The sequence below is a fragment of the Poecile atricapillus genome, chromosome 8 (genome assembly GCF_030490865.1).
Source record: "Poecile atricapillus isolate bPoeAtr1 chromosome 8, bPoeAtr1.hap1, whole genome shotgun sequence".
NCBI classification, from domain to species: domain Eukaryota; kingdom Metazoa; phylum Chordata; class Aves; order Passeriformes; family Paridae; genus Poecile; species Poecile atricapillus.
Window position 1 is genome coordinate 25,685,012 of NC_081256.1, and position 27,243 is coordinate 25,712,254.

Below are 27,243 nucleotides of genomic sequence, written 5' to 3' on the forward strand. Positions count from 1 at the left end.
GGAGCTGTCGGATGGACAGGCAAGGTCTGGCTGAGCAATGACAGAAATGGAATTTCCTGCAAGCCCCAAGCTGGATTTTGGAAAGCAGAAGTTCCCACACTGACAGCTCCTGGCTGGAAAAATTCCTTCCAGCACGAATCCCTGGCTGTTCCCTGCTCCCAGACATCATCACATCCCTGGGGAGGAGGGAACGGCTCCAGGCCGGCTCCATCAAGCAGTGATCACTTGTTTTAACTCCCAGCCAATATTTGCTCCCAAAGTGGATCCAGATTTGTGCTCCAAAGTGGATCAAGGCTTTACACCAAAGGTCTGGGCTCCATCCCAGCCCACATTCCCAAAAATCCTGCTCCACCAATACTCCCACGTGGCTTGAACAAGCACCTGTTGGCTCCATTTCTCTCCTCCCTCTTGCCAAGCTGGTCCATGAATTTCTCCTTCCATTCTGGCTGCTCTGATCCATGAAAATCAAATCCCTGCCCATGGCCAATGATGAAATGATTCCAAGATTTTATTCCATGCTCTGAATTAGTTTTAAATTTTCAGAGAGATGCAGGCAAGAAAGAGTTATTCACGTGGTCCAAATTCCATCCTACAGCTTCTGGAATATCCTGGGTTAACCCTGAAGTCTTTTCATGGAATCATTAAGATTGGAAAAGCTCTCTAAGACCACCAAATCCAAAAATTAATCCACCACTGCCGACTTTGCTGTTAAACCACGTCCCCAAGTGCCACTTCCACATTTTTTGAGCATCTCCAGGAGGTTTCCAGCTGTTTTCAAACGCAGACCTGAAGCTTTTCCACCTCCCCAGGGCAAGTTCAGGACTCTGGATGCTCCTTGCTGCCTTCCAGGGTGGCTCCGTGGGCAGCCGGACACCGATGGGACAGCTCTGAGGGAAGCAGGAGCACCATGCCCACCTCCAGAGGCTCAGGACAGCCTGGAGGACCAAAACAGCCCAAAGGACACAAATTTAACTTCTTGAAACACTGGAAATGCAGGAGTGCAAGTGTCTGGACAGATGATTCCTTGGATTCACCGCCACAGGGATAACCAGCATCGATCCGTCTCACAGCAGGAATATTCCAGGGATGAAGAGATAAAACAGAGACTCCAGCACATCCTTCCCCATCCAGAAAGCTCCTGCAGAAGTCCTGGAAGCTGCAGGGATGAGTTTTTAGCAGCACTGCCTGCACTGAGCCTCGAGGGCAGCAAAATTCCTTCGGCAATTCCATCCCTCCCTCCCTGCCCAGCCGAGTCTGCCGGAGCCGCTGCCCCTCCTGCCAGCGTTTCTTTAATTGACTCCAGAATTTGCAGGTATTCTTCCCAGCCAATCCATCCTATTGATTGTAATTATCCTCGGAGAGGTGATGGGAGGAATATTAAAGCCATTAAGGCTGATTTGGATTTGATTCGAGCCATTAGAGGCACGGCAAGCGGAGCCTCGCCGCTTCCCCGGCACCTCCACGGCTCCTGAGGGCCATAAATCATCCCATGGCACATTTGGTACCGCTTTGGATGCAGCCAGGAGTTGAGGAAAGGAGGAAAAATGAAAAAAATAAAGGGAGGGGGTGGTTTCCTGTAGCTGGGTGAGGAGACTGAGTCAAGCATCTCCATAGGGAACCTTCCGAGCACCGAGCGCCTTCAGGAAAGAGCTTCCTCCTCTTAGGTGGAGCCCAGAAAACTCGAGGATCACCTGACACAGCCCATCGGGTTTGGAAGGACCTCATCCAACGAATCCAGCTCCAAAAACAGTCATCTCACCCTCCTGGGGGGAGAAAGGCAGGAATATTCTCCATTTCTAGACAGCATCAGCCCACCTGGCCCTCAGGGACCCTGCCAGGGGACATCAGGGAGCCCCAGAGCAGCGGATATGGAACAGCCAGGATGGACACAGCCATGGCCATCCCACCCCCCTGGGATCTCTCAGCAGTGCAGCTGCCAGTGCCAAGCCAAATCCTTCCCAAATTTCCTCCGAGGAGCTTCTCAGGCAGCGGCAGCGCCCTTGTCTGCAGCCTGAGGGAGCAGCCTTGGCCCTCACATCCCGTCTGTGCCGTGTAATCCCACCTGGAAGCTGAGCAGCAGCTCTTCCCATGGCATTAATATCATTAATATTCCCTTTTCCAGCCTTTCCAGCAACTCAGGGCAGATCTCTGCACCTACAGATGTGACCAAAGGTTCCTCATCTTTTAAACCTTTCATTTAGTGCAGCTGCAGCATTCCCAACCCCTCCTTGCATTCCAGCCCAGATCCTCCTGGCTGGGAAAATCTCCTAAAACCATGCTAGAGCTTCCTTAGGAGTGGGAATTTCCTTCTCCCGAGGCTCCAGCACGATCTGTGTCCCCCAGCAGAGCCTCAGCACGGTCAGGGGGATCCCAGCACAGCCCTGGGATCAGCAGAGATCCCTGAATCCGGGCTGGGATGCTCAGGCAGGGCCAGGGAGGAGTGATGGAGCAGGCAGGGATCCAAAGGAAAGGAGCAGAGCCCCAGGGAGCAGCAAAGCTGAGGCCACACGGGCCCCTGATGGGTCACCCCTGGGTGAGCCCTGCCCTGCCTTCACCTGGGGCAGGAGAAACCCCAAGAAAATCCTGACAGCAGAAAAAAAATCTCAATTTTAATAATCTTAATAAATCATCTTAATAAATCATTTTAATAAAACATCTCTCTGGATTCCTGGGAACAGCAACCAGCCTAGGAAACATCTCCACTCCAAGCTGCTTCCCCATCCCATCCTAATTCCCTACCCCAGTCAAGGCCTGTCCTACTGAAATTCCCTTTTTTCCTGAGGTATCCTGCAAGCAGTGGGAGCAGTCCAGAGCATTTCCCTGCATTTGCTCCCTGGCTGCCTCCTCTCCATGATTCCCATGTTTACAAACACTTGGGCTTCCAGCAGGGCAAGGCAAGGGTTTGTTATAAACACTGAACCGCAGGGAAGTGTCAAGGGCAGGGAAAACAAAAATAAAAAGAGGGATTTGCACTTTGGTCTGGTTCAGCCTTGAAGGTTTTGGGTCCTGGTGGGAGAGGCTGGGAGCTTCCAGACATGGCCAGGGAGGACAGGAGGTGTCATGGGGATATCAAACACCCCTTCCCAGGCAGCCAGGAGGGGAAATGTCCCTTCCCAGCAGCTTTTTCCCTTTGATCCAGGTGGGAAGTGGAACAGAGCTGGAACACCCCTTCCTCCTCCTCCTCCTCATCCCTGGCAGCCAAGGAAGGGGAATTGTGGAGCAAAGGTGCCTCCAGGACAGCTGGGGAGCTGAGGAAACTCTCTCCAGGGCCACAAACGCTGGGAAAGTCACATCTGCAGGGTGGAAAACTCCATTTTCTGGGAGGGAAGAGACCCAGAGCTCAGTCCCAGCCATGGGAGATGCTCTCCATGCCCTGGGCTCCTCCAAGCCCAAATCCAGGTGTCTGTCCAGGCTCATTCCAGCCCCGGATCTGCACAGCACAAGCTCCAAGCACAACTCTCCACAGGACAAGTCAGGGCGTGAGGCAGCCTGAATTCCTTGCAGGGCCTCTGTGCCTGTAGGAGGGAATGGGAGGATGGAGGAGGAAAATCCTGACAGGGGTAGAATTCCTTCGGTGACAGCTCACCTGGTTAAACTCATGCCTGGAGGCAAAGAGTTTCCAGCAGTGCCAGCAGAGCTGATCAGATAATGCTGGAGAAATCAGCTCCCAAACCACAAAAATGAGGTAGGTTTTGGTTTTTTTTTTTTTCCTTTTTTCAGGCTGAGTTCCTGCACAAATGACTGTAATTAAAGCTGTTACCTGTCAGTTCCTCAAGGCACTGAGGCTCCAGTGTTCAGGCTTTGGAAAAACGCATCCCTGCATGGCAGCAGTCCCACTCATCCCTCAGCTTACTCATCCTGCCCAGCACCCACCCAGATTTGTCACCAATTAGTTGTAATTCAAGGATTCAGGGGGAAATCCCCACCTCCCTGAGCGAGGTGACTTCACAGGAAGTTAGGGCATGGAATGTCTTTAAAACAACAAAAAAATCATGGAAAAAAAAATCATGTGTGCCGGAGGTGAGGCCACGGGGTAGGGCTGGAGAGGAACACGGGGTTTTTCAGCCATCCAAAGGCTCCTGCAGAGCTTCCAGGAGAGGTTTGGTGGATTCCTTTGGAATTCATCCATTATGGAAGAGCCTCAGCCCTGCCGTGTCACCGGCGTGTCTGCAGTGCTTGTTCCTCTCACATCACTGCAGCTCAGAAGTTCTGTGCGATTCCCAGATCACCCTAAAGAATGGGATCAGGCCACGATTCTCAGGGGTTTCTGTCAAACAGCACTGGGGGGTTTGTTCTGATCCACACCAGGGCCTGGGGCAAAGGAGAGCACACAGCGCCAGCCTGGCACCGCTCCCAGCCTGGGAAAAGCTGATATTCCTTGGATTCTCCAAGGGGACCCAGCTCTGAGAAAGGCTGCTGGTGACACCTCGACACCAGCCCCTGCCACATCCCTGGAGCTGCAGGGAACCAGCCCCACCAGTGGTCAAGGATGCTCCGGGAAAATTGGAGAATCATGGAATGGTTTGGGATGGAAGGGACCTTAAAGCTCATCCCATTCCCTGCCACGGGCAGCGACACCTTCCACTATCCTGGGTAGATCCAAGCCCCAATGTCCAGCCTGGCCTTGGGCACTGCCAGGGATCCAGGGGCAGCCACAGCTGCTCTGGGCACTCTGTGCCAGGGCCTGCCCACCCTCCCAGGGAACAATTCCTGCCCAAAATCCAGTCTAAATCTACCATCCTGCACCTTAAAGCCATTCCCTGTGTCCTGTCCCTCCATCCCTTCTCCCCAGTCCCTCTCCAGCTCTCCTGGAGCCCCTTCAGGCCCTGGAGGGGGCTCTGAGCTCTCCCTGGATCCTTCTCCTCTCCAGGTGAACATTCCCAGCTCTCCCAGCCCGGCTCCAGAGCAGAGGGGTTCCAGCCCTTGGAGCATCTCCGTGGCCTCGTCTGGCCTCTCTCCAGCACCTCCCCATCCTCCTGCAGGATCCGCCAGCCCCGGCAGCATCCCTCCGGGTGTGCTCCCAGCATCCCAAAGCAATCCCCGCTCCATCCGCGCCCCCCAAAGCGCTCCCCACTCACCGAGGCGGGGCTGGCCCGCGGCTTGCGCTGCTGCTCCCGGCACTGCAGCCCGGCCAGGTGCCTCTCCAGGGCTGCCCAGTCCATGGCCGGGGGCTGCGGGTCCCGGGGGGGCCTGGTCCCCGCGCTCCGCCGCCCTCCGGGCCCCGCGGCCGCTCCGCGCCGCCGCTGCGGGGGCTCCGAGCGGGGCGGGGGCCGCGGGCGGGGGCAGCGCCGGGCAGCGCCGGCCCCGGGGCCGCAGCGGCGCCCATGGGCGGCCGGGCAGCGCCCCGGGGACCTCCCGTCCTCCTCCTCTTCCTCCTCCTCCTCCGAGTCGTCCAGCGCCGCCAGGTCCAGGCTGCTGGGGGACGGCGAGGACTTGCCCTCCGAGCACGGCGTGGCTTTGCTGGAGTTGGATTCCGAGCTGGAGCGGCTGCTGCCGGCGTCGCTGCCTAAATCCATGCCATCCTCCCGGGAATCCTGGCGGAGAGAAGCGGAGGGCAGGCGTGTCAGGGATGCCCGGAGCGCTGCTGCCCGCCGGGCACGGGAAACGCCGGCCCGGGGCCGCCCCCGCGCTCCGGAGCTGCCGCCGGCCCCGGGCGGAGCGGGCGGGGGCGGAGCGGGGCCGGGCTCCGGCTCCGCCGCTCGGGAGCTGCGGGAAACGCCGGCTGCCGGCAAGGAACCGCCGCTCCGAGCGGCACAAAATCCCGTCTTCTTGGTGTTTTAGTTAATTATTCTTGTTTTGGTTTTATTATTGTTATTGGTTTTTTATAGCTTGGATGTTAGCTGGTGTTGTTGTAGTAGGTATTGTAACTGTTTTTTCGTTGTATAAAAATAAATGGTTGTTACTCTTTATTTCAGCGGTTGTTGGGTCGGGATGATCCCAAGCGATCCCAAGCATAAATCCAGGCTGGTTGGAGGATGGATGGAATCAGCCCGGAGGGAAAGGGTTTGGGGGTGTTGGTGGAAGAGGAGCTCAGCCTGCCCCGGCCACCGGCACTGAGAGCCCCAAAATCCCCCCCGTGTTGGGCTGGGCCCCAGCCAGGGCAGCAGGAGAGGGGGGATTGTGCCCCTCTGCCCCGCTCAGGTGAGACCCCACATCTGGGGGCTCCACCAGGAGGATGAGGAGCTGCTGGAGAGAGGCCGGAGGAGCCCAGGGAGATGCTCCAGGGCTGGAGCCCTCTGGAGCCGGGCTGGGAGAGCTGGGGGTGCTCACCTGGGGAGGAGAAGGATCCAGGGAGAGCTCAGAGCCCCCTCCAGGGCCTGAAGGGGCTCCAGGAGAGCTGGAGAGGGACTGGGGAGAAGGGATGGAGGGACAGGACACAGGGAATGGCTCCCAGTGCCAGAGGGCAGGGCTGGATGGGATATTGGGAAGGAATTCCCGGCTCGGAGGATGGGGAAGGGCTGGGATGGAATTCCCAGAGCAGCTGTGGCTGCCCCTGGATCCCTGGCAGTGCCCAAGGCCAGGTTGGACATTGGGGCTTGGAGCAGCCTGGGACAGTGGGAGGTGTCCCTGCCATGGCTGGGGTGGAATGGGATGAGCTTTGAGGTCCCCTCCAACCCAAACAATTCCATGATTTTATGACCGGCTTTGGCGAGGGAGTGGCATGTGGGGCTGTGGGTGACTGCAGGAAGTGACAGCAGTGACATCCTCCCTCCCACGGCCCCAGGGACCACAGGGCTCAAATCCCTGCTTCCACCCTCTCCCTTCCTTTCCTTCTCTAAAAGTAATTTAAACTAACTCGTTAAGAGTCGCCTATAAATAACTCCGCTAAAAAAAACTAATCTAGTTTCTGTATTCTGGGTCACCGAAGCCAAGTTTAACACGCAAATGTTCCCATTCCCAAATCCACGGCAAGGAGACCTTTTAAGGAGGTGTGGCTGAAATGGGGAGCATCAATCACACGGATCGGGAGATTCCACACAGGGTTTGGGAGATGTGGCAGCAGCCAGCTGCCCTCTGATCCCTGCAATCCCAACCCTCTGGATATGGAGGGGGAGAGCTCGGGGCCAGGGGAGAACCAGCAACTCTTAATTAGAATTGTATTGAAACATTGCATTGGCTCAGGAGCTGATTCTGTGGCAGGATTTTGTGTGAGAAACATCCTTGAGGTCACCCAGCGACAATCAAAACATCTCTGTGTTATCAACTCTGTCTCCAGCCCAAATCCAAAACACAATTCCAGCCAGTGGGAGAAAATTAACTCTATCCCAAAGGCATCCCGGAGGGATAAGAATTCCCTGTTGTGCAGGGTGGGGGCGATGCCAAGGGCTGAGGTGGGCATGGCACAGACCCCCGGGGCACAGCTCAGCCCCTTGGTGCTTCCCCTCGGCCTGGGTCGGTCAGGAATTCCAAAGGGATGAGAGGGGAACATCTGCAGCCTGTTAACTCCTGGCACTCCTGAACTGCTCATCCCCAGGAGACAGAGGGGAGGGGAGGTGAGGAGGAGCCTCCTGTGCCACCTCTGACCCCACATCCCCCTCCTGGGGCGTCCTGGGAGTACCAAAACTCACCGACATCAGATGGGAAAAACATTGGGAATAGGACACAGACTGACACAGAGCCCTGAGTCATCCCCTCTCCTCCCTGGGATGGGAATCGCCGACTCATGGAAAGGTCTGCGCTGGAAAGGAACTTAAAACTCATCTTGTCCCTGTCCTTCCATGGCAGGGACACCTCCCACTGTCCCAGGCTGCTCCAAGCCCTGTCCAGCATGGCCTTGGGCACTGCCAGGGATCCAGGGACAGCTCCAGCTCCTCTGGGAATTCCACCCCAGCTCCTCCCCACCCTTAGAGGGAGGAATTCCTTCCCAATATCCCCGTGGCAGTGGGGAGCTGTTCCCCCTTGATCTGCCACTACATACCCTGGTTAAAAATCCCTTTCCAGCTTTTCTGTAGGAGACTCCAACTCCCAGGTGCAGCTTTAGAGGGATAAATGTGCTGGGATACACAGGGAATAGCACATGGTTTATTTGGGATTAACCTTTCCCTTGAGGTGTCTCCTCCAGGTGCTCAGCCTGGATTATCCCCATTTTCTCTCCTGACCCCCAGGAGCAGCTGAATCCCTCCCTTTTGCCAGCTGATCCCTGCTTCCCTCCCAGACTGCCTGCTGGCTGAAACTCCACAAAATCAGGAACTGCAAAGTGCAGTTTTAAAAATAATCCCAGCAAATGGCAGGAAGGAGCAAAATCCCCGAGATGAATTACACGGGGAAAAGGTTTCACCACAAGGTTAGGAGGGGGTGGCATTTGACACAATTTTTATGGTGCAATTCTTTATTTGGGGCTGGTTTCACGTCACCACCAGCCCCAAAAGGAATTTTTCGCTGAGCAAAGGAGGAGCTGCCTCACTGCTCCCAGGAAAATCTGATTTATAGGATCTTCACTGGGGAACTTTCTTTCCCTCAACACCACGAGTGCACTGATAACGTTTTGTGGAGGATAAGAGCGCTTCCCTCTCCCTGAATTTCCCAGTGTGGGCATCTGGAATGGCATGAAACGAGTGGCAGGCACTTCCCATTCCCAATTTTCCTGTTTTAGTGGGATAAAGCTGTTTCAGCCTTCATTCAATTCACAATTTAAGGTGCCAGTCCTCCCAAAATCCCTCCCTGCTGCCCTGTCCTCAGACAAATTTATTTTCTTAAAAGGTTTAACACATCGTACACAGGATTTTTCCAAGTTTCTCTTGCTTTTTTTTCTTCTCACTGCAAACAGATCCAGTAATTTTAACCTCATAATAAACCCTCTCCACTTCTAATTATACACAGGGAACACATTTCTGCTCGACCCTGCACAGGAAGGACCCAGCTCTTGCTATTCCAAATGGCATTTCTCTCTCTCACAAACCCTTTTCCAAAACCATGGAAAACTTGGGATTTGTAGGGATTGTCAAAGGTGTGAACACAAACCCTTGGAGCTGAGGGAATCTGTTTGACAGCTCTTTTATTCAGTGCAAAGGAGGTTGAACACAAACAAGGCTTGTGGGGCTGATTCTGAGGCAGAAATATATCACAAAAATAAGATTCTTATTCTTTTCCTGGGGCTGGTTTAAAAGGCATTTTGCTGATTTTCATAAACTATTAAATTGATTTGACTTTTCTATTTTGGCACTGCTGTAACCCCATTCTAAAATGGGTTTCTTGCATTCTCTCCTGCTAAATTGCAGAAGTTTTTGGGTCAGAGAAGGAGGAAAGCAGGGAAGTCACAATCACCCTTAAAACACCATAAATCCCTAAATATGGGTACATTTCTGCCAGCTGAGTCTTTATCCCAACACCCTCATGTCCACCCAGAGTTGCCCATTTGTGTTTTTACTTTAAAAATTGGGTTTTGGGGTTTTTTTTTCTTCTACTGACTCCCACACAGAGCTGAGCATTGTCCCTGCCCAGGTGGGATTTGCCAGGGAAATGATGCTGGGATAAAAATGTCCCCAGGATAAAGCAGGAAAGGGAAGTTTCCTCTGAACACAAAGAATTTCCCTTTCCTGAAAAGGACTGCACTGAGATCAGGGCACATTTCCTTTTCCTGCTGCAACCCCTCTGTGAATATTCCTGGGTTTTGTGATTCCATGGGCAGGAAAAAAGCTGTCAGAGTTCACCTGGGATAGTGGGAGCTGCCCCTGCCCAGGGGATTGGAACTGGATGAGCTTTAAGGTCTTTTCCAACCCAAACCGTTGTGGAATTCTGTGATTTGATGGTTCTGGGATAAATATTCAGGCAGAGTGGAATATTCTACAGCTTATCCATACAGAAAAGTTGTCTCCTCTCCAAAAATCCCAGTAACACCCTGCAGTCCCTGTGCACTCTGATTATCCCAATCCCTGCCTTTGGGATTGGGAGCACTGGGATGCTGCACTGCTCCAGGTTTTCCAGCCCTGTGCATCCCTGAGATTCCAGCAACAAACCCAACACCACCCCTGAAACACCAAATTAAGGCAAATTAATTTAAAAATAGACACGGTGGGGACTGACCTGCAGCTCCCTGGGGTGCAGGGATAGGATCCATGCAGCTGAATTCCCCTCTGGAATGCTGCATCCTCGGCAGGGAGCTGGAGGACACAGAGCTGCCATGGCAAAACCCCCGTGGGCATTGCTCCTGTACCACCTGCATTTGTGGCTTTAACTCCTTAAATTTAGCAAATTCAATCTAGCCAATTAATCCTTTGCTTCATTTAGATGGGGACTGATGGGGAGGGAAATGACAGCAGGACTCAGAGCGATGGCACCGCCACCAAAGCCCTGCTGGTGGCACAGGAGGGGGACTCGGGCAGCATCCCAAAACTGATCCCTCTTAGGCCACGTTCAGCATTTTGGGATCTGGCAGTCCCCAGCTCTCCAAACTGGGATTTGATGTTTGCTGGGATGGCTCCACCTCTGCCAGGCCTTCCCTGACTCCCAGAAGTTTTCCCCACGTCCTAAAACACCCACAAAGTCCACGTTGTTTCTTTCCCTTTGGAAAAATTGGAGGATGAAAGAGCTGCTCCTGCCCAGACTGGTTTTCCTCGAAGTTATTTGCCTCTGGGGTGAATCATAAAATCATGGAATGGGTTGGGAAGGACCTTAAAGCTCATCCCATTCCCTCTCCATGGGCAGGGCCACTTTCCCCTATCCCAGATTGCTCCCAGCCCTGTCCAACCTGGAATAATTCCATGGATGGAGCTGCTTCCCCTGTGCCTGTCCCAGCCCGGAAACACAGGAGGAGCAGCAAAATCCTTGGAGTAAACAAAAGGAATCTCCTTATCTGTCCAACAGCCTCTGGAATTCCGCGTAACCATCAAGGCCAGGGGGGAAAAAAATGCCCTTTAATGAAGTGCTTTGGAAGGCACGTGGGTAAGGAATGTGAGCAGGGAAATAGTTGGAATATTTCAGATGCATGAATCCACAGAGCCCTGCTGAATCTCAATATTTACGTTTCTTCCTCTAAAACGCATTAACTCCCGAATTCCAGCCTGTGCACGGAAGATTTTGCAGCATTTCTCCCCCAAAATTCCTCCTGATCCTTCGGGTAGAAAGGAACCAGCCCCTAAAGGAAGTCTCAGTTTAATTAAGGAGTGTGTTAATCACCTTGGGGTTCTCTGGTTGTCACTGGGAGTCCAACAGAAGCAGGGAGGGGCGTGCTCAGCTCCAGCAGAACCCAGGAGGGTTCATCCACCTGCCTGAAACCGGGAATGTTTGGATCAAAAACCAACATTTAGGAATTTCTCCAAGTTTTTGTTACATCCTGGACGATCCAGCTCGCTGCCTGAGGATTGTACATTTTCTGGGAATGTAAATATTTTACATTGAATCATTTTTTGTCCAAATCAGTTGAAGGAGAGGCACAGAGGTCTGGAAAAATGAAGTTTGGATACTCCTCCCACAATCTGTGATCTCACCAAGATCCCCGTGACCTGAGCCCGGCTCAGGGGTTGAGTCAGGTTACAGATAATTAATCCCAGCCTAAAGCAGCCAAAGCCTGGAGCAAACCAGGAGAGGGGAAGGTGCAGAAGGAATTCCTTCTTCAAGGCTTGGGATCAAATCCCAGCAATCTGCTCCATTACCAGTGAATTCTGAGCCAGCAGCTGTTGCTGATTCCCGGTTCCCATCAAGGACAATTCTCCTTTGCTGTTTCTGCCCCATCAGGATCCCGTTCCCATGGGTTCAGCTCTGGCCCAGGGCGTTCTGCAGCTTTGCTTTTCCAGGATGATTCCCCAGATCCTCAATCAGCCCTTCCAAGGAGCCATGGGAGCAGCACCGCTCAATCACCGGGCTCAGAGCAAACTGTTCTGGGCTCAATTTTGGGTTTTATTCCAAATCTCAGGGCCAGGCCCAAACTCCCTGCGCTGTTTTCCTCTCATTTCTTTGCCAGAGGCAGAGCTGGGTGTGTGGGATGGTCCCTGGGATGGTCACAGCATTCCCTGGATGTGTGTGTGTGTCTTTCCTTGGCTCTTCTCCTGCTTTGGGGGATGAAAAGGTTGGATTTGATGGTCTGGGAGGGCTTTTCCAATCTTACTGATTCTGGGATTCCTTTTTATTAATGATCCTGGGATTCCTTCTCCTTCATGATCCTAGGTTCTGTTTTCCTTAATGATTCTGGGATTCTTTTTCCTTCGTGATTCTGGGATTTTTTTCCTTCGTGATTCTGGGATTCCTTTCCTTAATGATTCTGGGATTCTTTTTCCTTCATGATTCTGGGAGTCCGTTTCTTTAGCGATTCTGGGATTTCTTTTCCTTAATGATTCTGGAATTCCAAGAGCTGCTTTTGGGAAGGTATCATCCCTGATCCATTTCTGGTGGCCTCCTCAAGCATCTCCCTGCAGTTATCCCCCAAAGTCACAGAATCATGGAATTATTTAGGTTGGAAAAGATTCCAAGATCACCCAAGCTGGGCCTGATCCTCACCTTGTCCCCAGCCCAGAGCTCTGAGTGCCACATCCAGGAATTCCTGGGACACCTCCAGGGATGAGAACTCCAAACCTCCCTGGGCAGTGTTTAACAACCTTTCCATGAGGAAATTCCTGCTGATGTCCTCCCCTGGCCTCCTCCCTCTCCTCCTGTCGCTGTTCCCTGGGATAAGATCCCAAATCCCCCCTGGCTGTCCCCTCCTGGCAGGGAGTTGTGCAGAGCCAGAAATTCCCCCTGATCCCCCTTTTCTCCAGGCTGATTCCCTTTCCCAGCTGCTCTCTCCCAGGATTTCCCAGGAGCAGCGCAGGAGCCCAGAGAGGCAGCAAAGGGTGGCAGAAGCGCAGCTGCACAGGCACAGATTCCTTTCAGACGCTCCAGAATTGCTCTCCAAAATAAACAAGAGTGGAACAGCCACCTGGGAGGGGGGAATTGCTGCGGGAAACTTTCCCTCCTCCATCCCTTGGGATGCAGGCTGCACACAGGGAAAGATTGGGAAAGCCATCCCTGCTCTCACCCCAAACACTCTGCACCATCCAAAGGCTCTTCCCTGGCTTTTCCCTGCTCGGTTTTCCCAAATTCATGGATGGCCAGACATTCCTCATGTGCCACATCAGGAATGTGGTGCCCCGGCCCAGGGAAATATTTTTATACACATTTATTTAAAAAAAAAATAAAAAATAAATGCAACTTCAAAAAAGCCTCAAACTCCTTTATGACACGCAAATCCAGGGAAAATAAAATCTGTGGCAGCAGCAAATGGAGCAGCAAGGAATGAGCTCTGCTCCCTGATGAGGAATTGTGCTTCACCCACAACAGATGCAGCTCTTGATATTTGTTTTCTGCATAAATCTACATTTTAGGCTGAAAGCAACTGCTCTGGCTTTGTCTTGCTCTGTTCTATCTCTCACTGCTCTTTTCATCTCGGTGCCTCACACAAACGGCTCCAGTTTGGGCTTTTCCAGCCCCAAATCCCAGCCAGGGGGACTCTGGCCATGGAATAACTTTGCTGCAGGATGTCCCTTTGTCCATGGTTATCAATTCCTGCCAGCAGGGATGGTCCAGCCCAGCCCCGAGCCATGGGTACAGCCCCCAGGGCTGGCAGCATCCAGGGGAGCAAGGAGGGAACAGCTGGAGTGGGATCTGTGCCTGCAGGATCACAGCTGGACACGGGAATCTCTGCAGGACACGGGAAAATCTGCAGGACATGGGAAACACTGCAGGACACAGGAACTGCTGCAAGATATGGGGCTTCTGCTGCAACTTTGGAGAATCCAGGAATGGTTTGGGTTGGAGGGACGTTAAATTCCATCCAGTGCCAGCCCTGCCATGGGCAGGGACACCTTCACTGGCCCAGGCTGCTCCAAACCCCATCCAGCCTGGTCTGAGACTCCTCAATTTGTGATCCAGGCAATGCTTAAATGGGAATTACATGGGAATTAAATCTCCCAAATCCTGTTCCAAACATTCCCACTCCCCTGCAAGACAGCCCAGGCAGCAGGGATAAGGCCCAGCTTTCCAAGGAATAAAGCCTGATCCCACATTATATGGAAAGAAAAACCCAAGGCATCTCCCCAGACCAACACAGACTGTGTTATAAATATATTTCATGAGATATAAAGTCACTTCCAACCTCAACCATTCCATGATCCTTCCCATGACTCCATGACTTACAGCTCATATTGCAGCTGAGGCTTTGGGAATGGCCTCGTGCTGCCGGATTTCCCCTGGAATGGGAAGTCGGGAACAGAGAGTGGATAATGCTCTTAGCAGGGCTGTGCCAGGCTGCAATTAACACCAGAGAGCTCGTTATTAATTATGGGAATGAGGGAAAATCGAGGATGTTGGTGCTGGGAGAAAGGAGATGGCCCCAAATAACTGCCAGGAAAAAGGAATGCCTGGGAAGCAGCACTGGATCAGGGATGGAGGACGGAGCCCTCCGGCCACCCCAGTGTCGACAACAAATTCCCAGACCAGGGATTGGGATGTCAGGAACCCAAGCCCCACTTCCCCCCTTCCTTCCTGCTGCCCATTCCTCTGGGATTCGCCTGTAGAATTGAAAAATCAACTTTGAATTCCTTTGGCATCCAAAATCCCAGCTGAACTCTTTGTCCCGCCGACGGAGCCGCTTCCAAAAGAATCTCCCAAAATCCAGACGGTTCCTGGAGTGGCCTTAACCCTTGGGATGGAGGGAGATCTCTTCCCAAGGAAAGCAGGATGCTGCTGGCTCCAAAAAAATCCTTCCCTTCACAAGCCTCGACCTTGGCAGGGAAATCCTGTCTGCCTTGAATTATTCATCCCTCTTCCCGTGCGGCTCCAGCAGGCAATTCCAAGCATTATTATGCCATGACTTTCTGTCCTTTTGGGGTTATTTTTCCCCCTTTTCCAAACTCACACCATCCTGGAGGTGTTCATCAGCATTCCTGGGATTTCCCAGATCAAATCGGCATCTCCAGCCTCTCACACGCGCTTCCCAGTGGGAATGAGCACAGGAACAGCTCCGGGAACAGGGATAGCAGGGCTGGATCCAGCTGGAGCTCCTGCTTTTGGCAGCACTTCCCGGCCTGCCTGGGCATGGAATGCAGGGGAGGCTTCCAGCTCCGCAAGGAAAAACTGCTGGGAATTCCAGGAAAAACCGTGGGATTGTCCTTTTTAAGGAGTTCAGATCCTGGCAGATCCTGGTGGTGTTGAGGGTGGTGGCCAGGCCGGGCTCTGCTCCCTGTGGTGCCTGCTGGCTTCATCTCTGTGGCTCCCACCGGGATTTATCCCTGGAATTTCACTGGTTGTGGCAATCCCAGATGGGATTTAATCCTGGAAATGAATTAAAGTGTCCAGAGGATCCTGTTTACTTCCTCATGGAGATCAGGTGGAATCTGGGGTGCCTGAAGCTGCTCCACAGTGGCCAAACCCCAAAATTCACTCTTTCCCTTGGAAAACGCCTTTCCATTGGAACTGGGATGAGCAATTATCTCATCACTAACGCTTCCCTCTGCTCAAACCAGAGCTGGACAAGTCGGAATTCCTGCCCTGTTAGCTGAACTAAATGACATTCCAGCAGCAGGGAACCTCAACCAATGAATTCCCAGCCTCAATTCCTTGTGTTTATTATCCCATGGATTCTTTTCCATATTTAAGGTGGGCTTGTTGCAACCTTGGACTGTGTGTGAGAGGAGAAGGGTGAAGGGCAACCCAAGCCATCCCAGCATGGAATTCCCAGGTTCCTGCAGCTCCAGTTTATCCAAAATAGGAACAGACCGATTGCAACAAAATCCCTTTTTCATGGATTTTGGAAAGAAGGGAATATTGGAAATATTTTCCCTATGGATGAGAACATGAAGCTGCACTTTGGGATGGGCTGTCCTGGGCTGGAGCAGGAGCCAGCTCTGGGATTGGGAACTCTGAGAATTTAGTGGGATTTGAAAATTCCAGATTCCACCTGGGGGAAAAAATAAATCCCTAAATCCAGCATTGCTGGGAACTGCACCCCGATCCACCTGGAGCGGGGCCACGTTCTGCTGTGGGGAACTGCGAGCAGCTCTTTTAGAAACAAGCGGTGGGGAAGGAAATTAACCCAAACGAGGCAAAAACATCGTGTCTGAGAACCGTTTATTGGGAATGAGAAAAAACTTTAAAAAAAGGAGTTACCCTGCTAAAGAGGGATAAAAAAACAGAGCGAGGGGGAGAAAAATGGGAGGGAGGGAGGGAGGGAGGGAGGGAGGGAGGGAGGGAGGGAGGGAGGGAGGGAGGGAGGGAGGGAGGGAGGGGAGGAAGAGGAGGAAGAGGAGGAAGAGGAGGAAGAGGAGGAAGAGGAGGAAGAGGGCGATACCAGTCCTGGCCGTGTCCCCGAGGCCGGGGATGGCTCCGGAGGCCATGGACGCTCGCTGAGGGGACACCCGGGCAGGGATGGGCAGCGCTCTGCCTCAGGGGCAGGCAGGGCTGGAGCCTGGTGGCTCGGGAAGGAAGCAGGGACGAAGCAGGAGGGACATGGGGACGTGGGAGAGCCGTGAGGGACACGGAGAGATGGCAGAGGAGTGGGGGACACGGAGAGATGGGAGAGCCGTGAGGGACGCGGGGAGATGGGAGAGGAGTGAGGGGCATGGGGAGAGGAGTGAGGGGGCTCGGGGAGAACCGTGAGGGACACGGGGAGAGGGGACAGCCGTGAGGGGCATGGGGAGAGGAGTGAGGCGTGAGGGGAGAGGGGAGAGCCGTGAGGGACACGGAAAGATGTGAGAGCCGTGAGGGACACGGGGAGAGCCGTGAGGGACACGGGGGGACGGGAGAGGCGTGAGGGGCATGGGGAGAGGAGAGAGGGGAGAGGCGTGAGGGGCACGGGGAGATGTGAGAGCCGTGAGGGACACGGGGAGATGGGAGAGCTGTGAGGGACACGGGGAGATGGGAGAGCTGTGAGGGACACGGGGAGATGTGAGAGCTGTGAGGGAGACAGGGAGATGTGAGCGGAGTGAGAGGCGTGAGGGACACGGGGAGATGGGAGAGGAGTGAGGGGAGAGCCGTGAGGGACACGGGGAGACGGGACAGCCGTGAGGGACACGGAGAGATGTGAGAGCCGTGAGGGACACGGGGAGAGCCGTGAGGGACACGGGGAGATGTGAGGGGAGTGAGGGGCACGGAGAGATGTGAGAGCCGTGAGGGACACGGGGAGATGTGAGGGGCACGGAGAGATGTGAGAGCCGTGAGGGACACGGGGAGAGCCGTGAGGGACACGGGGAGATGTGAGGGGAGTGAGGAGCACGGCGAGACGGGAGAGCCGTGAGGGCGAGGCGGAGCCAGCGAGGGCCAGAGAGCCGGAAGGTAGGCCGAGTTAAAGGGACAAAATACGCGCTGGGGCCGGGGTCAGGGCAAAAAGCGTAACACTCAAAATCCCTCAAAATGACGAAAGTATAAACTCCAAAAGCCCCAGAGGCAAAAAGCAAAAGGCACGAGGTCCCAAAAGCCCACACCCCAAAGCCAGTTCGAAACGCCCTCAGGTTTGTGACGCAGTGAAGTTTCCTGCCCCTGACTGCTCCTAAACCTCGCAGGAGAGAAGTACTGGAGACAGCCTGGTGTGATTGTGGTGTCCCTGCTGGGACAGTGACCTGGGGACAGTGACCCTGGGGACGGTGACCTTGGGGACAGTGACCTCAGTGTCCCTGCTGGGGACAGTGACCTGGGGACAGTGACCTTGGGGACAGTGACCTCAGTGTCCCTGCTGGTGACCCCGGGGACACCGGGAATTCCCCCTTTTTCCAAGTCAAACCACGAATAAATATTCCAACCAATATTCCAACCTTTACTTCCATTCTACCTCTTAAATTCCCACTTGTCATAATTCCCTTTTCTATAACAAAGCTTGGAAATCTCACCCCCATCAGGGGTTATTCCCTTAAATAACCTGTCCTGACTTTTAAAATTCCCTTTCTTAATGGACTAAAAGGAGCAGCTGTTGGGATGTTCTGCATCCTGACAGGAAATCCAGGCTGACACTTGGAGCGGGAGAATCCCGGGAGAGGCGTCCTCAGCTCCCGCCTTGAGCCTTGCTTTAGGTAAATTTTATTTTTTCATGGATCAGCACAGCTGGAAAATGGACACAAAGTACTCCCTGCAAGTCTCCTCCAGGAAATGAATGATTAAAATAAAAATATATTTATTTTCCCTCGTTTTTTCCCATTGCAGTTCCTCAGGGATGTGTTAATCCTCAGGAGATTGCTCCCAGGAAGAGCCACAAGGCAAAAAAAGGTGAGGAATATTCAAGAGAGAATTTTACATTTTCAAGGATTAAATTATGCCTGCCTCAAACAAAAACAAGGAAAATAAATCCCAGGAAAAAAGGAAAAGGGAATAAATCCCAGAATTTGGCATTCTAGGTCCATCTGCTGTTGGAAATATGGAAAGATCCTCAAGATATTTTGGCTGTAAAATACCTCCAGCAGGGGCAGATTGGGGGAAAAACCCTCCTGAGCAAACCTGGAGTGAAAAACACCCAGAGATAATGGAAGAAAGTGCAAAAAATGGGGTGAAAAATATTAAAAAAGGAAAAAAACCCAAAAAATCAATGGGGATGGCGGCGCAGAAGGCAAAAATTGGAAGGAAAAGCTCCCAAAAAATGAGATTGAAGGGAAGAAATTGAGCAGCCAGGAAAAAAAACCTGGGGAAGGTCAATGTAGGAGCACAGTGACAGGAAAAATACAGCAAAAAGGGGAAAAAATTCACCAAAAAGGTGGGAAAACGCTGCAAAAACTGGAAAAAATACAGGAAAAAGGGGAAAAACACACCAAGAAGGGGGAAAGTACACCAAGAAGTTAAAAAAACCGACAACTTTAAGTTTAAATCTGAATTTATTTCCTACTTAGGCAGTGGTGGAGCCTGAGCTGGGGTAGGATCAGCCTTGTTCCCTTTCCCTGAATCCCTGCTTGGAAAAAAAGAGATTCCAGAGCAAGTGAGGCCATTAATTATTAATTAACAGGGGAGAATTAAAATTGGAACGAAACCTTGGATAATTTAAAATCAACCCAAAGCAGAGCTGAGCTGCAGAGGGGGAGGAAGGGCTCTGGAAAAGCTGGGAAGAGCCGCTCCAGAGGGATAAATAATTCACAGGGCTTTTCATTTATTCAGCTTTCTTTACTTTCCTAATGTTCCAGAGAGGGAGGGAGGGAGGGAAGGATGGGGATGAGTGGCTCAGGCAGGAGAGGAGGGAATGTGGAGAGCCCAGCAATCCCTCTCCTGCAATTCCAGCCTTTCAGGACATGTTTCAATCCCTATTTTATGTTAAAAGTGGGATTTTATATCCATTTATATCCATGAAATCAGCCCTCGTTAATTAATTTATTCCTGGAGCCACAGGGATGTTCCACTCCTGGTGACTCTGGAATGAGCACTGGGTGTTCCAACCTCCTGAGTCTGGAATATCATGGAATGATGGGCCAGGAGGAGCTCCCTGTTTTGGAGAGGATGTGGAAGCACAGGGAATGTGGAGAGCCCAGCAGAGCTGCTGCTCTCCCTCTCCCGCAATTCCAACTCTTCAGGACACGTTTCCATCCCTATTTTACGCTAAAAGTGGGATTTTATCTCCATTTATATCCATGAGGTGGTTAAAATCAGCCGTCGTTAATTAATTTATTCCTGGAGTCGCGCTGCTCTGCCTTTCCCGGTGCCTCTGGAATGAACGCGGGTTATTCCCAACCTCCTGCTCCTAATTTATTCCCCATCCCGTATTTATTTTTCAGTCTCCCTAATCAGGAGGAAACAAGTGATTAGCGCTGATGGGAGGCTAATTAAGAGATTATCAGCGAGGACAATAAAATCAGCGCTGGGAAACAGAAGAAATCCCTCCTGGAAATGCACATTCCTTCTGGGACAACAGTCGGATTTTGGGCTCTGGCAGAGGGATAAATTTGGGTTGGGAGTGGCTCAGGTGAGCTCGGAAAAGCGGAGTCAGCTCTCATTCCATGGCTTAATTTGCATTTTTTGCAGTGACATCACTCGGCAGCGGTGACACAGCAAAATCTGGGATTTATTCATGGATTTGGGAGAGCTCTTCTCTTCCTGGAGTGTGGTTTCATGGATGAGAGCGGGATGGGAATGAAGGAGCTGAACCCTGGAGCAAAGGGAATCCTTGGAATTTCCCCGTGGTAGGAGGAAAACCAGCGTCAGGAATGGCTCAGGGACCCCAGGTGCCATGGAGCCATTCCCAAAACAGGAATTAATTATGGAAATTAAATCATTCCTCAAAAACCATCCCCAAAGTGCCTTCCCTGAAGGGTCTCACAGCAGCTCCCCAAATTCCCTTTGCTCCAGAGGGGTGGCTCTGATCCCAAATTCTGCTCCCTAAGCACAAATCCAACTGGGAAGAAGCAATCCCTGGCTTGGAAAACGAGTTTTTTTTGAGCATCAATAATTGCTTTGTGTCATTTCCTGCATTTCAGGTCAGGGAATGGAAGGGCTGGGTGAAATTGGTGGAGACCAGAACCAAAAAGACCCCCCCAGCTTTGATCCGAGGCCAACCCTCAGCATTAAAACTGCAAATTGATCCCAAAAAGTTCTTAACTGGGGTGACACTTGTTAAATTTTTTAATTATTTCTAATTTTTTTTTTAATTTAAATTTTTAAATCTTTAAATTTTCTTTAGTTTTTTTTTTAGATTTATTTAAATTAAAAAAAAATAGTTTTGAAATTTCTTTTTAATTTTTAACTTTTTTTTTTTAAACTCTATTTTCTTTTTCACCACATTAAACATTGCAAACCCCTGGTCACAGGAAAAAATCTATCCATGGACACCTCGAGGGTGCCCCAATCCCACACCTGGACACAGCTGGCTTGGGACAAATAAAACCCAAGGATTTCAAGGCTTCTCTCATCCCATGAACAACAGCAGCAGGATAAATTCCCCTCCCAGGAAACAGAATAAAAATCCAGTGGCAGCACAAACTCTGGCCAGGATCTCCTGGATCCCAAAATATGAGGTGGCAGCAGAGAGAATTTAATGAAGAATAAAGAACTTTTCAGGGCAGCATTGCTGAATGATTTTTTATCACTGGAGAGGGAAAAAAAAAAAAAAATCCAGATTTTCTTTGCTGGTTTCCATTTCTCCAACTCCTGTCAGCCAAAATAGTGAGGGGCACAAAAACCTTTCAAATGAGATCTGGCAGATTTGTGGGAAAATAAATTTATTTGAGTTTTTTATTTGACTTTTTCCCAGATCCTATTCCTGGGAAGAGGATTTGCAGCTGGATTTGCAGCTTCCCGGTGTCAGTCTTTTCTAGGAATTGTTAATAAAAGTCAGATGTCCTGGGGGCAGAGGGAGGGATTGTTATTTAATGTTTCAAATCTAGAATATTGTAATAATCCCTCATTAATTCCATCAGCTCCCTGCAGACAACTGAAGGGGGAAGGATTTAAAGGAAGATCCTGGCAAAATGATTTAACACCCAACCTCCATCGCAGTGAAATCACAACCCTGGCAAGAAAATTAATCTGAAAATTAAAGGTAAATGCCAATGGAAATGTCTTAACCCTTCATAGAAATATTTTCACTCTTTCCCCCCCCCCTTTTTTTTGTTTTATCAACCTCTTTTCGTTTGTATTTTTAAAAAAATGTTCATCCAGGTATTAATATTTTTTTTAGGATATTTTAAATATTCCATCTTCAATTTAAATTTGTTCCTTTGGAAGTGAAGCAGAGCTGAGTATTAGAGGCACCCATTAATATTTCTATTTTAGTTTTTATTATTCATTATGGACAAAAGCCACTGCAGGAAATGGTTGTGTCCCCACCTCTGGTTTTTAACTGTCTCCTTGGAATTCCTGTTGGTTTGGGAGGAGCAGGGAATGGAGGAATTGAGAAGGAATTCAGGAATCTGGATCCATGCAGGGCCTAATCAGGTTGGTATAAACTCATTTACTGAATAAATCTCTGATAAGACATAAGAACATCACAGCCAATAAATACCTGCCCACAAAGGTTAAACTTCAGGCTGTCTCATTTGGAGAAAATCATTGTTTTCCCAAAATAAGCAACCCATTAAGGTGGGAAATAGCAGGAATAATTCCTGGAATAGCCTCCATAGCTCTCCTGAGACTGATCTTTATTGGCAGCCAGGGGAGCTTGGCCCCCTAATGGGACAATTTAAATGCATAACAGCTCCAATCAGCTCCTAAAGGGTGTCCCCACATTCCTTATGTTGATTCCCAGAAAATCCTGGATAACTCAGAGGCCTTTAAAGCACGAGGAAATCTTCTCCTGCCTGTCTCAGGCTGGGCCATTACCAGTTGTGCCCTTAAAGATAGGATGGCAAAACTCAAATTCACCTTTCCTTCCACAGGGCCCTGTTTTAAACAAACCTAAAAAAAACCCCAAAACTGGTTCTGTGACCACATCAGCTCCGCCAAAATAAAGCAACAGCAACCTGCAGTGATGGGGAGAAATGCAGGGTTTGGGACAGCAGCTGTGAGAGGAAGAGGCAGGGATTTCATATTTTGGGAGAAAATTCCTTGGGAACAGCTCCTATTTGTCTGATTGTTTGAAGGCCACCCGAAATTGAACAATTTGAGTGTCCAGGCTGTCTTGAATGCCAGGAGATTTCAATTTCTCCTGATCAGATTGTCCAAAACCAATTCAGTTTTTCCTGAGCCAATTGTTCAAATTTCCCCAAAGGGTTAATTAATCTGTCAGGTTAATTAGGCTCTGCTTTTACTTATTTAATTTTTTTTCCAGTTTTTGTGTTGAGGTCACAATTATTTGAGATTTAACAGCACCTTCAAGTATTTGATCAGTCCCAGTCTTTCTCCACTGGGATTTTGCTCCTCACAGATCTGACCTCTCAGAAAGTCCTGGCTGAAATGCCCAGTTTTCTCCTAGAAAATTAAAAAGTAGGCCCTGGCTTTGCTCAGCAGCAAGACTTGAGGTAAATTAACTTTCACTTTGGGTTTTGATGGATGTTTCATGAACCCAGCATTGTTCAGCTGGAAATCTTGGAGCTATTTTTCATCCCAAACCTCTCCTGAGCAGCCCCTTTGACAGGTTATTAAGATTTTAGTGTCACTGTGGAAACATTTTTCCAGGCATCTTGGCTGTGATCAGGAGAGGTTCACTGCTCCTTCTCCATCTGCTGATCTCCCAAACCAGCTACATTTAAAAATGATGCATTTTAAAAGAAATATTTAATAAGCAACAATTTCCAATCCTAGATTCTTCATCCTAATGACAAAGCAAGGCTTTCCCATGGTTTAGTTGAGGTGCTGGAGGGGAGGAAGTTGAGTTATCAGTCAGTGGGAAAAGTCAGGCTGCTCTGAAAGATCCCCAAATTATGGAGGCAGGGAGAGATTCATTTAGGGACTGATCCCACAGCATCCCTGTGCCAAGGGATCCAGGAGTTGGGATGCAGATGGATACAGGATATTTGTGTTTCACATGTGTCCATCCGGGTTTTATGGAACAGGAAAACATCTGGATCATGCAATTATAAGTTACTTCATACACAGAAATATTTATGTTAGGATACAGCTACCATTTACATCAAGGTGAATTCCCAAAGCCTCAGGTAATTTCTGTGTTTTAAGTGAAATTTCACAGGAATTAAATTTATCTCCAGCACTGATTTAACCAAGGAAATGAGCAACATTCTGGGACACCTTCCCCATCCCTGGGAGCACCCTGGGACAGTGGAAGGTGTCCCTGCCCAAGGCATGGGGTGGGATGGCATTTAAGGTCCCTTCCCACCCAAATCATCCTGGAATTCTAGGAAAACACAGGAGGAACAAAAAATCCAACACATTGGGTGTTCACTTGTAGACATCTAAGTTTCTGTCGTGGATCAATCCAGAATATCCAGCCAAACCCAGCTCGTTCCCACTGGTTCAGCTGCTCCATGACTGGAGAAGACACTAAAATAAACCATTAAAAGGAAAACACACCATAAACCAATCCCATACTCAGGTTCCTGTTCAGCCCTAATTAAGTGGGAAAACCCCAACATCAGGTTATGCTAAAAATGACCTTTAACTCCACTTTAAAAAAAAAATATTTAATTAGAGTTTATACTTGTACATTTAAAAAAAAATAATCCCTCTTGGAAGTGCCCCAGTTTGGGATTAAACCCAGATTTACCTGAATCAAACCTGCCCCAACCTCATTTGTTCTGTCACACTCTAAGCAAGACCCTTCTCCAACCTTCCTTCTCTTTATGCTCCTGCTATGAAACCTTTACTGAGGCTCATGTATCCCCAAAGAAATTCCATGAGTTTTTAGGACCTTTTCCACCATTGGAATCAACTCTTCCAGCAGACAAAGTTCCTCTGTGTGGCAAAGGCTGGAAACAAAGGACAGTGGTGCTGTAAAAAGCCAAATAAAGCCCTTCAGTGCTGCTGGAAAATGCATCCATTGACAGCCAGGAGCTCTGCAATTCCTTTTTCATGGAGAGAGGAGTCGGTGACAGCCTCTCATTTCTTTGCCATGATTATCTCATGGTGGGCACAGCCTTTAATAAATGAAATAATTCTCTTTTTGTGTGTCAAAGAGCAGGGTTTAAAATAAAAGCATGGAAAAGATAAATCCCAAAAGCAAGGACAGCTGAAAGGACATTGCCACGGAAGGTCTGAGTTTCTGTTCTGAGGGAAATTAAGTGGGAACGTTTGGAATTAAAATATCTTCTCACTGGGTAAAAAAAAGTGAATATTCTTAATTTTCTGGATCATTAAACACCCCCTGGAAAACGAGTTAAGGAACTCTGGGATATTTTTACAGCATTTCTGATGATGTGATGAGTCAGGCTCAGACTTGCAGGGAATCACTGCCCTCCCAAAGATTTCTCCAAGAGGGAGCAAGAATCCTTAGGGAAAGGTCACAATCCAGGCCCAAAATTGTCCAGTTCCCTTTATTTGGGGATAAGGAGCAGCAAAGGATCTGTTCCATTAGAAGGGAATGAAGGAGTTCCTGCAGATGGATTTAACAAAGAAGAGTATCAGGATTAAAGGAGTGGAATGGGAATTGGGACATGGAAAAGCCAGGCTGGGATTTGTACCTGCAAATTCCAAGCTCTTCAGAGCCTCAGTGTTGTCCTAGAAGAGCTTTAGGGGGTCAATCAAAGCTTTGGGGCTTTTTTTTCCCCCAGAAATGGGAAGGGACAGACAAAAGTCCATCCCTGCCCTACAACCACCACAAAACGAATTTAGAATTGTTTTGGAAGAAAATCCAGGAAATATTTGGCCATCAGGAAGAGAAACATCAAAATGGGCCCCAAATGGGCAGGAAGCCACAGCAGGATCCCCAGGTTTGGGAGAGACACCAAGGCCATCATTTCATGGAATCACAGAATCCTTAAGGTTGGAAGAGACTCCCAAGATCAAATCCAACCATCAGCCCACGTTCACCACTAAATAATGTCCTCAAGTGCCACATCCACACATTTTCTGGGGCACTTCCAGGGATGGTGAATCCATGAATCCACCACTTGCCTGGGCAGCCTAATTTAATTTCTCTACATCCCAAAAAACACAGCTCTGGATTAAAACCACTGAATTCTCCACAGCACCTCTGTATTCCATTTCCACTTCCTTCAAGGTAGGAAATCTGTTCCTGAAATTTGGCTTTGAGGTTTCCTATTTAAGTTTGCATCCCAATTTTGCAAAATTAAACACAGGAGATGAGATAAATCCCCGGCTTTCTGGGAAGCACCGCAGGTTTTTACAGGAGAGGGGGAAACAGCACTGCAGTGTTCATAAATAGCACAAATTCAGCATGGGAAATATTATGACATCTTCATCTAATTTACATAATTTACATAAAAATAAAATTACAGGGGAATATTCAATTCCTACATGCAAAACCTTCTCTTCCTTTCCCTCCCTGAATGAGATTCTCCTTCTGCTTCTCAGCGGATTTTATCCAATATCTGGGATTTCTGGACACTGGCATAATCAAATCTAACAATAATTTGATTTTCTCCTGAGCTCCTCAGAGCACCAAAGCGATTTTATTATTCTGTAGATGGTTTGAAAGCATCTTTATTGAAGGCCCATAAATGTCTTTAAAGCTATCTCAGTGCCAATGGATCAAGAATACTCCTGAAATTCCTTGTTATGCCTTGTACCTGAAAAATCCATTTGGAACAGCTTCTCCTGCATTGAATTCCTGTCTGGAGCAGCTGATTTAAGCAGCTGATAGAGGATGGCAAGTGGCCCATTCATTGTGTTATCATTTTATACACTCTGTCCATAAAACCCCCAGGAGAAGGATGGACTGTCTGTCCATGAGAAATAATCCACTGGCTGAGCTTTATTGGAACAGCGATGGAATTTTAAATACCTTGGAACAGCCAAAGCGTGGCTGCTGACCTGAATGGAGACGCGCGTTCCAAGCTCCACGTTCAGGCTCGGAATGAGAGGAATTAATGCAATTAAAGCAGCGCCTTAATTAGGAACTGGAAACAAGGGTTTAGCTGGAAAAACAAGAGCTCCTAAATTTTCAAATAGTGAAGGACTGGTGTACACACAGTGTGGGGAATGCGTTATCAGAGCAGCAGGAAAATGTCCAGTGTAATAAACCACAGGAATATTCCACAGTTCACCTGGCTCTGGTGTTCCCAGAACTGCTCAGCTCCCAGAATTTTCCTGCCCTGGCCAACAGGAGGAAAAAATATTTAATTCAGTGTCAGCAAAGGGCAAAATAAGGTCAAAATTTCCGAAGTCAGCAGTGAAGGAAAGTTTAAAGCACAGTCCAAGGGATAAGGACACAAGTGGGGTATGAGGTGATCCTGGCACTGCTAAACAAAATCCTGCTGGAGAGAAGAGCCTGAGAAATGGGAAACCCCTCCAAAATTCACTGTTACGTGGATAGGACAGAGGAACTTTGGGGAATTTGGGGGTTCACAGAGGCTGATATTTTAAAGGAAAGGGAGACAAGAGCAGCAGAAGCTGAAAAAGGGAGAGCCAAGTAATGCAATCAAACAAATTGTGGAAGTAATGAATAATCCAGAATAAACCCCAGAGTCCACTGCTGGACTTTGATCTCTTAAAGACCTTTGCTAAAGGGTGGCTTTGCCAAAAATAATTGGTGAGAGATGGGGTTGGGAGAAAATCTGAATAATTCCAGCATGGAAATCTCCATTAACACAGGATTTAATCAGGTTTTGTTGAAGAGCTGAATAACTCCAATGTGGGAATGTCCATTAAAACTGGTTTGTTGAGGGGCAAAGCTGCCCAACCTTCCTCCCTAAAGCATCACCTGTGGTTGGGCTCAGCTCCAGGATGGGCAGAGCAGGTGGGACATGAAGCACCACCACCACCAGGGCACCTCCCTGCTGCTCACTTTGGGTTCTTTGT

The 27,243-nt window shown here is 49.7% G+C and overlaps 1 protein-coding gene across 1 annotated transcript in view; it reads right to left on the bottom strand.

Annotated features, from left to right (window-relative positions):
* SCHIP1 (schwannomin interacting protein 1) overlaps nt 1-5,643 on the bottom strand; it is a 41,492-nt gene extending 35,849 nt beyond the window's left edge. The window contains exon 1 of the mRNA XM_058844266.1: nt 5,079-5,643. Coding sequence (XP_058700249.1) covers nt 5,079-5,516 — 438 coding nt within the window. The 5' untranslated portion in view covers nt 5,517-5,643. The remainder of the gene's footprint in view (nt 1-5,078) is intronic.
* Between the last annotated feature and the right edge of the window lie 21,600 nt (nt 5,644-27,243).